The 13,647-nt window shown below is 32.7% G+C and overlaps 1 protein-coding gene across 1 annotated transcript; it reads right to left on the reverse strand.

Annotated features, from left to right (window-relative positions):
• Positions 1 to 1,293: 1,293 nt before the first annotated feature.
• On the reverse strand, positions 1,294 to 6,038 carry LOC130968172 (probable alpha,alpha-trehalose-phosphate synthase [UDP-forming] 7). The gene is made up of 4 exons (XM_057893289.1): positions 5,791 to 6,038; positions 3,276 to 5,311; positions 2,472 to 2,745; positions 1,294 to 1,972 (listed from the first exon to the last, which is right to left on the reverse strand). Exons 2-4 carry the CDS (start codon positions 5,264 to 5,266, stop codon positions 1,643 to 1,645), a joined length of 2,595 nt encoding a protein of 864 aa, XP_057749272.1. The 5' UTR covers positions 5,267 to 5,311; positions 5,791 to 6,038; the 3' UTR covers positions 1,294 to 1,642.
• Positions 6,039 to 13,647: the final 7,609 nt, after the last annotated feature.

Raw genomic sequence — 13,647 nt, forward strand, 5'->3', positions numbered from 1 at the left:
TAGACTAGATCGGATTTGTATTCGAACCGGTCAACGATGATTAAATCCGTTGAAAACTTATCAGTTCGCACTTCAGACCGTACTAGACCCGTCGCAGATTCATAGTACACCCGCGAGCCACCGAACCATCATAAGAGCTCCCTCCTCTACAACCCCAAAATCTTAAAAGCAAGGTTTGAATATGGGGTAGCTTGTGCACACAACCTCCCCTTTGCCACTATGCTAACTTATTTCTTACTAATATATATGACAATATATATATATATATATATATAAAACCATGAATGAATTTTTATTTTTTTTTATTCTTTTAAGTATAGATTTACATGAATACCAAACAAGTAACAACACATAGTATATAAATATATTGATATATTGATATTGATTGTGTTATTATTTTTTTTTGTTCATTTAAATTGAGAAATATTTTGTACTAGTAACTAATTTATTATCTCTTTTTGCAGTATAAATTATATCTAAGAATTGATATTTAATTGTTATTACTATATTTTTAAAAATATGCATTTAACTTTTAATTTTATAAATCAGTGATTTACCAGTCGAATCAATGACCCAGTAACCCAATCGTATAATCAAATTAATTATCGGTTCAATTTTGATAACTATACTTTATATTATTATAATTTTATTCCACTCCAAGATATTTTTATTTTTTATTTTAATATATAGTTTGTTTAACTATTTTCTTTTTTGTCTTTTTTTTTTCTTTCTATGCATCTCATGTAAGTATAGTTTATTTTCATCTCCATTGCATTTCATGGTACATTTACAATTAAAAAATGTATTTATACACTGCAATTAATTACTCTGTATTTATATATAAATACATATATTAATATATATTTTATATTTTAAAATATATTTTATATTTCAACATATCTTTTATACTAATAATTAATTTTAATGACTTAATTTTAATAGTCATGTAACATTAATGTTTATAATTTTACACTAATCCACGATTATAGTATATTGACTTTCGTTATTCCTATGTGCATCGCCCATGCCTTACTCTAGTTAAATATGTATATAATACAATTTTTTTCTATATATTCATATAGATACACATAAACACAAATTAAATTAAATCCAAATATTAACCATGAAAACATTCAATTAACAAATGAAAGAAGTACATAAAATTTTAATATGAAAATATCCATTTCCCATGTAGCCTAGCTATGCTATTATTCTATCCTCCTATTTACTTCTCTAACTTTTGTTAATTACGTAAAAAAAATTGAAATAATTGCATTTCTATATCCAATCAAGTGAATCAACTGTCTAAATATATTTGGAAATGTTGGGAAGGCAAATAAGAGCTTCCACTTTTTGCTTCCTTTGTTACAGAATGCCAGTATAACATCTTTCCCTACTCTTCCAACTAGAGTTATCAATGACAAGAACAGAAAACCAATGACGGGATTATCCCAAAAATATATGTAATATATAATTGAAGAAATTAAAAATAATAATAAAAAAAGAAATAGATTGGGGAAAAAAAAGGAAAAGAAAAAAAAATTATGAAAGCATTCTCAGCCCAACGCCCCAAATGATAGCTCACCCACGAATATTACACCCAATTAAACAAATCATTTTATCTAAAAAGTCAGGAGAAACCTCATGATAATCTCACTTGCCTTTGAAAAGAATCTCCAATTTCTTCTAAGTCGGGTGAAGAATCTGATTCTTCTGCCAAAGATTCAAGCATGCTTATTACTTCAGTAGTATCATCCAGATAATACTTAGCTTTGCTTGGTTTTTGTCCAACTGTGCAGGCAAATACAGAAGAATTGGCTGAAAGAATATTTCTTGAGATTGAACTACTGATTATTTCAAACATGTCTTCATCTGATCTATCATCACCAACACACAACACAAAATCAGCCTGTTTGCCATTCTCTGCCATTGATGAAAATATCCTTTCGGCAACTAAGCCTTTGCTCACATCCTGAAAAGAAAAACATTGACAGATGTATTCAACATGAAGCAGGTCACCTCTCATCAGGGTCCACAATAGCAATCTTAACCATAAGAGTTTATGCCAATGTTTTTAAAAAAAAAAATAAACAAAAGATATTATGATTAAACGGCTCAGGTTCACAGGTCAAGTTGATGGAAGAGTTCTACTATATGCTTGTAGTTCAACCAAATGAACTATAAGAATCTCCAAAATTTCTTTTTCTTATATATTAAATAAAGTTCCACCCTGCCTATAATTTGACAATCAACAAATTTTAAACCTTTATGGCTGCACATGTCCCTTTTTTTCTTTTTTTTTTTTCCTTTTTTCTTTCTTTTCCTCTAATATTTGTCACTCAATGGCTGAAATGAACACTCCAATAATAAAATTGCTGGCAAGGCATGAATGATCTCTGCTGCTGATACCATTTGCTATTAAGTGCTTATCCGGGTTTTATTAGATAATGATTTAAAGAAATTATATATACCTGGGGTTTTACTTCAACAATGAACTGGCCACTCTTCACGGCAACGGGCTCATTGGCTAAAACACTTTCTAGATGATCCAACATTTCCTTAGCTTGAGAAGATCCGAAACCAAGATCTGCGTCCCGGTATTGCCAGACCAAAGCACTTTCCTTTGTTTCAATGTTGGACCCATCAGTTGCCTCTGTGTAGAGTTTCATCACGGGTTCAGCAATCTGCATCCATCCAAAGTCCATGTTCTTACCACAAATTTCCCATTGTGCACTTTGCGACCATCTGAAATGTGCTCAAATTTCTTAAAACGTCGCCTCATCATAAAAGAGAACATATGACTGAATGTCAAGAGATAAGAAACTATACTGAAGCAAAATGCAAATGCACATATATTTACAAGAATGCCCTCAATATATATAATTACACCCCTTTTTATTTAATTTTGGATAGGAATAAATAAAAAAGTAGTATTTACTGAATTTAGTTTCTAGATTTGATCACCTCTACTTACAAGAATACCTAGATCTATTTAATCTTGGGTTTTCTCACTTCTCATGACTAATTTAAACTTATACAGGGTAAAACGACTTGTTAAAAGCATTTGTCAAAGCAGAGATAAAAGGATTTCCAATTAGATTAAATGACTAAATACTGCCAAATTTGGATTGGGAAGAAAACTACCACAAGAGTAACAAAAGGAAATTAACATCATTTTTCATATTCAGACAAAAGGCCCCTTCCAACTTATAGCATAAGTTATGTGCGTAAATGTTTGATATGACCCATACAGTAAGTAATAGCAAAGATCATACCTCAAAAAGTAACCATGTTCTGCGGCAATTCCCAGATTTTTGCAGGGTAAGAACCAATCACTTAAGCTATTCCTCCCCCTTCCGCTAACAATGAAAACTACATTTCTGGGGTCTGCACAAAGCGTGTCCAAAAGAGAGATAACCTCATTGCTTGGACTCTTATTAATGGAATTCTGTGGCATCACCGTACCATCATAGTCCAACAAAATGGCCCTACTCCTTGCCCTCTTGTAAGATGAAACCATAGCATCAATTGAGAGCTTACGAAAATTTGGGTCAAGTGCTACAACTCTAAATCCAAAACTAAGACCAATTCCCCAACATCTTTTTCTTAGAAGGTCAGCGCAAGCCCTCTCCATGTCCTGCAAGAAACTACGTGACCAATATGCTACATCATGTGTGCTAACATACCGGTAGTGCTTTTCATGCCGCAACTGCTTCTCTCCATCACTCATTGAGATAGCCTCGTTCATTGCCTCTGCAGTGGCCTCAACATTCCATGGATTGACACGTATAGCCCCACTGAGTGATGGAGAACACCCAATAAATTCTGATATTACTAACATACTCTTCTTTGGGCTTCTAATATCGGAACATGAACCATTACCAGATATTCCCTGTCTACAAGCAATATATTCATAAGGAGTTAGATTCATCCCATCTCTCACAGCTGTGACAATAACACACTCAGCAAGGCTGTAATAGGCAACCTTTTCAGCAACTGAAACTGATCTATCAATAAAAATAATTGGTTCATAACCAGGCCGTCCATACATTCTGTTAATCCTGCTGCAGCTTTCTTCTATTTCAGCACGTATCTCATCTAGATGTATCCCTTTTCCCCTTGCAGGATTTACAACCTGGACCAGAACAGCTCTTCCTTGCCATTTGGGGTGTTGTTTGAGCATTTGCTCCATAGCCAAAATCTTCAAATTTATACCTTTAAAAATGTCCATATCATCAACACCAAGCAAAATGGTTTTCCCTTCAAATTGCTGTTTGAGCTCCCTTGCCTTGCACTCCTCATCTGCCATCTTCATAACGGTTTCAATTCGACCCATGTGAATCCCTACAGGCATAATCTTAATACTGATAGTCCTTCCATAATATTCCAATCCTAGATAGCCCCTCTTTGACTGATACTCCAGACCCAGCATACGACTACAGCAAGAAAGGAAATGACGAGCATAGTCAAACGTGTGGAATCCAATGATATCAGAGTTGAGTAATGCTTTAAGTATCTCCTCCCTGACAGGAAGAGTCCTATATATCTCTGATGAAGGAAAGGGACTATGCAGGAAAAATCCCAGTTTAACCCTGTTAAAGCGCCTTCTTATAAAGGTTGGCAGCACCATCAAATGATAATCATGAACCCAAATAAAATCATCTTCTGGGTTTATTATTTCAACTACCTTTTGAAAAAATAGCTTATTTGCTAGCACATAGGCTTCCCATAAAGATCGATCAAAACGGTGGCTCTTAGCGGTTGAAAATGGTAACATGTAATGAAAAAGTGGCCATAACTGCCTTTTACAGAAGCCATCATAAAACTTTGCCAAAACATCAGAGGGTAGAAAAGTAGGAACACATTTGAATTTATCCAACAAATACTGTGACACATCATCCTGCTCAGCTGGGTCAATGTCAACACGCAATGATCCAACATAAAGAACCTCCATCTCTTCTGGAAGTCCATCCTTGAGTTGTAAAAGCAAGGAATCCTCATTCCAACTGAAATTCCAACCTTGGTTGTCCTCTCGTCGCTTTGCTTTTAAAGGTAGCTGATTTGCTACAATGATCATTCTATCTGTAGAAACAGTTGACGGGTTATCAGAAGAAACACTAACTGCCTGATCATCATCTACTTCTGTGACAATCCCAGGTACACTCATAACCCTTGGCATCCGCCGCCGTTCTTTAAACGAATTCCCCATTGCCGGGAAATTCCCAGAAGCCAAATCTAAGAGATTTGTATACGACCTTGACATCATCTTTGCGTCGTCTTAATTGCACACAATCCAAAAAACTGACTTACTCTACAAAATTGACAAAAAGAACACCAATATTAAAATCATTCATCATTTGAATACACAAGTAAACAATGAAACTCACAACCAACATACACAAGAGGGCGTAAGCATAAACATTAACAAGCGAAGGTAAGATTCATGAACTGATGATAACCAAGAACACTTACTCTTGGCTAGTCATTTGTGCTGAAAAATTATTTGCAATTTACCCAAATGCAGACACATAGCGCATACACATATGCAATATAATTCGATAAAGAAGCATTCCAACGTTTGACAGTGTTCCAACATAGGCTATATTACATCACAAACAAGAAAACATGCATTATACCAACCAAACCCCGTCGATTCCCATAACAATAAGATCAAAGACAACAAAATCCGACCACATAAAATGAAAATAGAAACCTTTTGTTCTTTACCCTCATTCTAAGCAACACAGAAATGGAGCAAAGGAATTGGGAAAATGGGGAATTAAAACATACCTGTAGCGATTGAAACAATGACCAAAGAATCCTTATTGGTGACAGTAGCAGGTTGGAGCTGAATTCAATTGGGAAAATTTCTGCAGATAACACCTAAAAAGGGAAAGGAAAAAAAACTAGGGTTTCTTATTTCGCAAGATCTCAATTCTCAACTCTTTTCTTCTTCGTTCTCCTTCTCCTTATTCTTCTCTCCCACAAAAATGAGAACAATAATAATAAAATAAAAAATAACAAACGAATTATTATGATGATGAAATAGGAAAGCGCTAGGAAATAATGAATATTCAGAGAATTAATTAATAATATAAACCTTTTAGTTTTTAGTTTTACGCATTAATTCATATAGTTAAATAATTTAAAAATATTATTATTCAAGAGATGTGATGACTGGAAAATACCTTAATTTTATTTATTTTAAACAAAAATATTAGTTGGTATCTCTTTTTATTTCTTTATTATCTTTTTCTAAAGCACAACATAATCGTGCACCTCTTATCTACAGTTTCAGAGGCAAAAGGAATCGCGGCACAGACCAATGAGAGCTTGATTTGGCACGTGTAAGGTCAAAGGTGAAGAAGGGACCGTCATTGCAAAATCGCTGCTGCTGTGAGATTTAGCGGTAAGGGGTAAGTGAGTGAGTAACTGCAGGTGAGGTTAGTAAAACTTTAATATGAAATTGGATAAGGTTGGCCAACCGAGTGAACCGACCTAGGTGCCAGCTGGCAGCACCGAGGGTGTGGGGAATAGCACGCGCGTGCGCGTGCGCGTGCGCGTGAATTTTGTGAAATTTTTTTATTATAAAACAAAAAAAATCTTTACTTCCGAAAATAAATCTAACCAAAATAACTATTCTTTTGGATTCTCATCAGGTTCGCGCAACCATCGACGAACTTATCTTGCAAAATTCACATAATCCTTTAAAGAACTCTGAAAATAGGTACTCCTCGATAAATTTCATCAGTTAAATTTTAAAGTGGTCACTTAAATTAAGTTCGAATTTTAAAATAGTCTTTTAAATTAATTGTTACCTACTTACCTATATTCATTCTTGAAATTACACTATGAAACTCAGAATAGTCTTCCAAACAATTTCTGTCCACGAAGCGCCATCGAAAAGTTGATGTGGATTCATTCCTCTTCAATAGCGCTGCTCTGAGTGCTCTCTCACTGCAGCGATTCCGTTCAAAATCGACTAGTCTCCATGGTTGGTTTTGTCATCATCGTTAAGAGAGTGTGTAGCCGATCCCACCAATAGAAAAAAGGCTTATTGTTGCAGCTGTTTTGTTGCTTCAAACATATCACCAGCATAGACAAAAGTATATAAACCTTCCTTTTAAATAGAAATCATATTTAATTACATTTTAATTTCACCTCTTATCATTAAACGCATATTTCTAAACATAAATCATATCTCTAGCACTAGCTATTATACTACTTTACTTGCATCTCAGATATTGTCCTTAACAAGACCTCACTGACCTTTCTATATATACACAAATTAGGGTAAGACAAATTCTACCAATTTTCTGCTATGTAATATGTTCTCTACTTTTTAACAATCATCAAGCACAATACACAGAAATTAGGACAAAATATACAAATGAAAAGATAAAAAACAAACAAAAGTGGACCACTAATTGGAGCGTTCATCAAGCATCCTCTTCCTCTCGGTCTTTTCTCGAGAAACCTCAAGTATCCTCTGCCTCCTCACAGCGTTCCTCAACCGCTCAACCTCCTTCTCCGTGGCCTCCCGCTCCTGCAACGCTGCCTCCCCCGTCTCCACCTCGCCTCCGGAGATCCTCTCCTTCCTCCGCTTCCTCAAGCTCCCCCATCTTTCCCCTTCCCCTCCTCTGTCCCCCCTTCTTCGCGGCCATTATCGCCGTGTATGGTGATCAGATATAGGATTTTGAACACACACTCTCAACAACGACGATGATGAAGCTGACTTTGGAGACCAGCTGATTTTGAATGTAATCAAAACACTCAGAGCAGCACCATTGAAGAGGAACAAGGAGAGAAAAAGATCTCTGCTCGTGTTTTGGGAGGGAGAGAAAGTGTTGGATTATCGTTGAGGGAAGGATTTATGTGCTTAAAGAATGAAACGACGTAGTTTGGCTCAATTTAAGGGCCAAATCAATTACAGCCTCATTTGGATCTTGCCAACGTGTAAGAAACGAGTTTAGGTCAGCTTTTCGATGATGACTCGTTGATAGAAATTGCTTGAAGAACTACTCTAAATTCTGAAGTGCAATTTTAGAAATGAATATAAATCATTTTTAATTTGAAGAATCACTTTTGAGATTTAATTCTTCATTTATCTAAAAGTAATTAAATATACGTTATGACTTATGAATGACAAGATTAATCTACCTCCATGAATATTTATAACAAAAATTTTTTATTTCCTTAGTATATATTGAGCAATGGCATGTAATATAAAATTTTTTGGTACTGTGCTCTCAACTTTTTTTTTATTCCTCCCTTTTTTATTTGGTGAAATATATGGTAAAGATGTTGTTTTAAAGATGTGCTTATGTGGCAAAATCTAAACCACACATTCTAAAACCACACTTTTAACTTAAAACCGTAGCCCTTTACAAAGAAAAGCGTCACCTAATGGAAAAAAGTAAATTAGAAGATTTAAGAGAAGAAATAATTAAATTATCAAAACTAATAGATCAAAAATTAATAATTTTAACCAATGTTAATTGTAATGACACTGAATTCTTAAAATCAATACAAAATGATTTTTCTCAAAATCTTTATTTTACTATAAGTTTTATTGAGGGACTTCAAAAACCTGAAAAAACTTATTTTTCATATGGAATTTCTAAAAAATGCTACCATGGAAATGATTCCCCACATCTTCATCATACTTTTAACCCACAATTAAATTCTATAGTAGATATGCTTGAAGAAATATTAGTATCTATAAAATTTCAAAGAAATAAGGAAAAAGAGAATCCCAAAGAAGAAAATTTTCAAAATATAATCAACATAACAGAGTTAAAAGTAAAACCACCATTGAAATTATGAATATTGAAGAAAAATTAGAAGAAGTTACAATACTTTTTAAACAATTAAAAATGGCTCAAGAAAATAATATTATGGAACATGGTTTTCAAATAGAAGAAGAATTAGTAAATGATGAAAATATAGAAAATGAAGAACACATTCTAGACTATTCAAGTGACGAAGAACCAGCAATACCAATACAAGTAAAAAATGAAGCTGGAACATCTAAGGATAATCAATCTCAATTTAAATGGGAAACAGGTTTTGATAATTATGCTTTTAAAAAAGGATTTATAAATAAAGATTCAAAATATACAAAAATACCATCAAAATACGTTCCTAAAATCCAGGAAATGGAAGGAGAAAGAATGTTCGATTTAGACTGCAAAAAGAACGAAAAAGAAATTTTCGAAAACTGGTTGAATTCCTTCTTATTAGAAGCCTTTACTAATCCAAAACTTAGTGAATTGTCTGGAAGAGACATTTGGAATTACATAGGATTTCATACTAAAGGAACTATAAGAGATTATATGACATCAATAAAAAACCAAATAATAGAAGAATTAGAAACAAAAACAACAGCTTATGATAAGATATTATATATAATGATGATTCTATATAAAGAATTTTTTGGAAAAAATATTATAGATCATAGACAAGAAGTCTATAATAAAGAATATCAAGAAGCAAAAAACCATTTAGCTAATATTCAGATATATGATTTATGTAATGTGGAGTCTTATATATGTGAATATAGAATACATTATTACAAATTAAAAGAAGAAGATAAAAATCATTATCTCAGTATGTATATAACGAAACTTCCATATCCTGCTAATGAATTTATAATGGGAAGATTTATAAGAGAAATAAATAGAGGAACAATTGAAAATAATTTTGGTGGAGCAACCCCTGCAATAAGAGAGGAAATAAAAGAACGTTGTATGCAAGAAGCAACTCAAAAAAGATTTGCAAATATAATTAGAATTTGCTGTCAGGATAATGAAGAGATACCTCAAAAATATGGTCTTAATAAAAATTTTCAAAGAAAAAGAAAATATCAATTTAGAAGAAGAAAATACTATCCAAACTGGAGAAAAAAGAGATATTTTAGGAAAGAAAATAACAATAAAAACAAAAGACAAAGAAATAACTATTGCCCGAATAAAAAAGAAAATTGTAAATGTTGGTACTGCCAAGAAGAAGGACACTACGCAAATGAATGCCCAAAAAAGAAGGATAAAAAGGATCTTACTAAACAAATAGAAATTGCTAAGTCTTGTCTCATGGAACCATTAGAAGAATCTGATGATAACTTGGACTATATTTTTGAATATGTCTCAGAAACAGACTCAGAGACTGAGTAATAATGCTACATTTATTACTATAAAAATAACAGAAAAATTTATAAATGCTTTCATAGATTCTGGAGCAACACAATGCTTTGCTAGTTCAAATATAAAACTTGATTGGAAAAAATTAAAGAAACCATTAAGAGTTAGAATAGCTGATAAATCAATACATAAAATTGACCAAAAAGCAGAGATAGTTGAAATTTTTATTCAAAATTATAGATTCATTGTTCCATCTATATATATGTTAGATTCTGGAATGGATTTTATCATAGGAAATAACTTTTTAAAGCTATATCATCCATTCATTCAAGAATTAACATATATAGTTTTAAAAGCTCCACATGATTCTTCAATAAATCAAAAATTAAAACGTATAAAAATACCAACTACTACTATAGATAAGATCTTAAAATTTAAAATATTTTCTATATTAGAAACATGTTATTTAAATCTATACTTTCAGATAAATATTCCAAAAAATAATCTTGAAATAAAGATAGAAGAACTTTTGAATGAAATTTGTGCTGAAAATCCTTTAGATATTAAAAATACAAATAACGAATTAGTAAGCATTAAATTAAAAGAACCCACAAAAGAGATAAATGTTCCAAATAAAATTCCTTATTCCGCAAGAGATAGAGAAGAGTTCTCACTAGAATGTAAATATCTTTTGGAAAAAGGAATTATAAGATTAAGTAAAAGTCCTCATGCGGCTTCAGCTTTTTACGTTGAAAACAATAATGAAATTAAAAGGGGAAAACGAAGAATGGTAATAAACTATAAAAAAATGAATGAAGCAACTATTGGTGATGCTCATAAACTTCCAAGAAAAGATTCTATTTTAGAAAAAATCAAAGGAGCAACTTGGTTTTCATCTCTTGATGCAAAATCAGGATATTGGCAACTTCGTTTAGACAAAGAAACAAAGAAATTAACTGCTTTTACTTGCCCAACAAAAGAATCAACAAGTGTGTTACTCTATGAATGGAATGTATTACCATTCGGATTAAAACAAGCCCCAGGTATTTATCAAAGATTTATGGAAGAAAATCTAAAAGAGTTAAATGAATTTGTTTTAGTATACATTGATGATATACTAATCTTTACAAAACAGGATAAAGAAGATCATCTTCAAAAATTATTAATAGTTTTAGAAAGATGTAAAGAAAAAGGATTAGTTCTTAGCAAAAAGAAAGCAAGAATAGCAAAACAAGAAATAGAGTTTCTTGGATTAATTTTATCCACTGAAGGAAAGCTAAAACTACAACCAAATGTTTTAGAAAAAGTAAATTTATTTCCTAATAAAATAGAAGATAGAAAACAATTACAAAGATTTTTAGGGTGTATAAATTATATTTCTGATCAAGGATTTTTAAAGAATATAACAGAATACACTAAAAGCTTATTTCCAAAAATAAGTACTAAAAAAGAATGGAAATGGGATGAAAAAGATAGTATGCAAATTCAAAGAATTAAAGAATTATGTGAAAAACTTCCAGAACTTTATATTCCAGAAGAAAATGACTACTTACTAGTAGAAACAGATGCCTCAGACATAACCTGGTCAGGATGTCTAAAAGCTAAGAAAGCTATAAAAAGCTTAGAACAAGAAAAAGAATCACTAGATTCTAAATATCCCCCAAAGGAATTACTTTGCAGGTATATTTCAGGAACTTTTACTCCAACAGAACAGAGATATACCACTCATGAAAAGGAAACTCTGGCAGCAATTAAATCTCTTAAGAAATGGAAAATCGATTTACTACCCAAAGAATTTACATTAAGGACAGATTCAAGTTACCTAACAGGTTTTATACGATATAATTTAAAAGTTGATTATAATCATGGACGATTGGTAAGATGGCAATTATTTTTGTTACAATATCCAATAAAAATTGAATATATTAAGGGTGACAAAAATGTTATTGCAGATACATTAACAAGAGAATGGAGTTCGTCTACAACGCATTAGATCAAGAAATTCAAAAATACGAACAAGAACTCGAAAAATGCAAGCATTGTCAGCAAATAAGGATACAGATCCAATCCCTCAAGAAGGCCATCGAAGCAATGAAATCAACACAACAACCAAAACCATCAGAGTTCAGCCAGCTAAGCGTGGTGGACAAATCAGGTGAAGAAAAAATTCCAGAAAACAAAACAATTGCTGAAATTATCAAAAAATCCACCCAAGATAAAAAATATTATGTAATTTATAATGGCCCCATGAAAGGAGTATATGATGCCTGGGAAAAAGCAGCACCATTTACACATCAATCAAGGATAATTTATAAAGGAGGGTTTTTATCACTGGAAGAAGCAAAAGAATCCTTCAGGAAATATGAAGCTCTTCATCCAGAGCAAACCCTAAAAAGAGTAGATAAAGCTCCAATTCAAACCCAGAGAACAGGGATAATAAGAAACATTCCTACAAGGGTTGAAATCAAGGAAAAGAAAAGGGTCTGTAGATCAAATCTCAGAGAAACCCTTAACATAGTCCTAAATTGGACTGAAGAAAAAAGGGCAATCTTGGGATATTATCCTATTGCCAAAGAACAGCTAACAAAGCAGGTTATATTTCCAGATGCTTCCCCGTCTGACACCTATCAGTTTTTCCAGTATGGATTAATTGATACAATTTTAATTTTTAATGATTTAAAAATTATTAGTGAGTTTCCTGCAGGATTCGTTGATGCAGTAAAGAGATTTAAAAATATGATTGACAACGTAAATCCAAGGGATATATCCCTAAAATTTACGAATAGTCAACCTATTTTTAATGAAGAAGAAGAATGCTTGGTTCCAGCACATCAAGTAATCTTCATGTCCGTCTTCCCAGGAAATTTTCAACCAATTGATCAAGTTCAAGATTTAACAATCTACAGTCATGAAGGAAGACTAGCCAGCACACTAGCAAGGGTCTTCGAAAGAACTCAAAGGATAACAAGGGAATCTCACACAAGAATCAATTATAAAAGCAGAAATACTTTGCTTGTATCCAGTAAAAAGAATGAAATTGAAGAAAGAGAGATGAGACTCTTAGTGAAATTTGAATCAGCATTCTACAACTTATCTGGGCTCTTAGAAAAGCTCCCCGAAGGGATAAAAAGGAATCTCTGCTATTTGATAAAAGACAGAGAAGACCACAAGTGCCAGCTATGTGTCTCAGAGTTATCTAAAGAAAGCAATAATGAAACGGAATCAACCCACATGATAAAGGAAGGAGACAACGCATCTGAAGGCCACATAATGAAAGAAGAGGACAGCACATCTGAAGCATCTCTCAACATTATTGCATAATGACGTAAGCGCTTAGGTCATAGAGCACCAACAATGTAGCTGGTGCAAGATAATAAACAATGACGTAAGCAATGACGTCATAAGAAGGGTAAGGATGGGAATTGTCCATCAGACCCAACCATTATAAATAGGTTTCTTAGGCAATTGTAGAGATCATCAAACCATAGAAAGCAGGAGGCTAAGAGTA

Source organism: Arachis stenosperma, chromosome 3, assembly GCF_014773155.1.
Source record: "Arachis stenosperma cultivar V10309 chromosome 3, arast.V10309.gnm1.PFL2, whole genome shotgun sequence".
Classification (NCBI taxonomy): domain Eukaryota; kingdom Viridiplantae; phylum Streptophyta; class Magnoliopsida; order Fabales; family Fabaceae; genus Arachis; species Arachis stenosperma.

Bases quoted from the DNA above. Each gene is read 5' to 3' on its own strand.
- LOC130968172 (XM_057893289.1), bottom strand. From the start codon at position 5,266: ATGATGTCAAGGTCGTATACAAATCTCTTAGATTTGGCTTCTGGGAAT. The intron at 2,746-3,275 runs GTATGATCTTTG...AGCACATTTCAG, and splicing joins GAACATGGTTACTTTTTGAG to ATGGTCGCAAAGTGCACAAT. The intron at 1,973-2,471 runs GTATATATAATT...TTTTCTTTTCAG, and splicing joins TTGTTGAAGTAAAACCCCAG to GATGTGAGCAAAGGCTTAGT.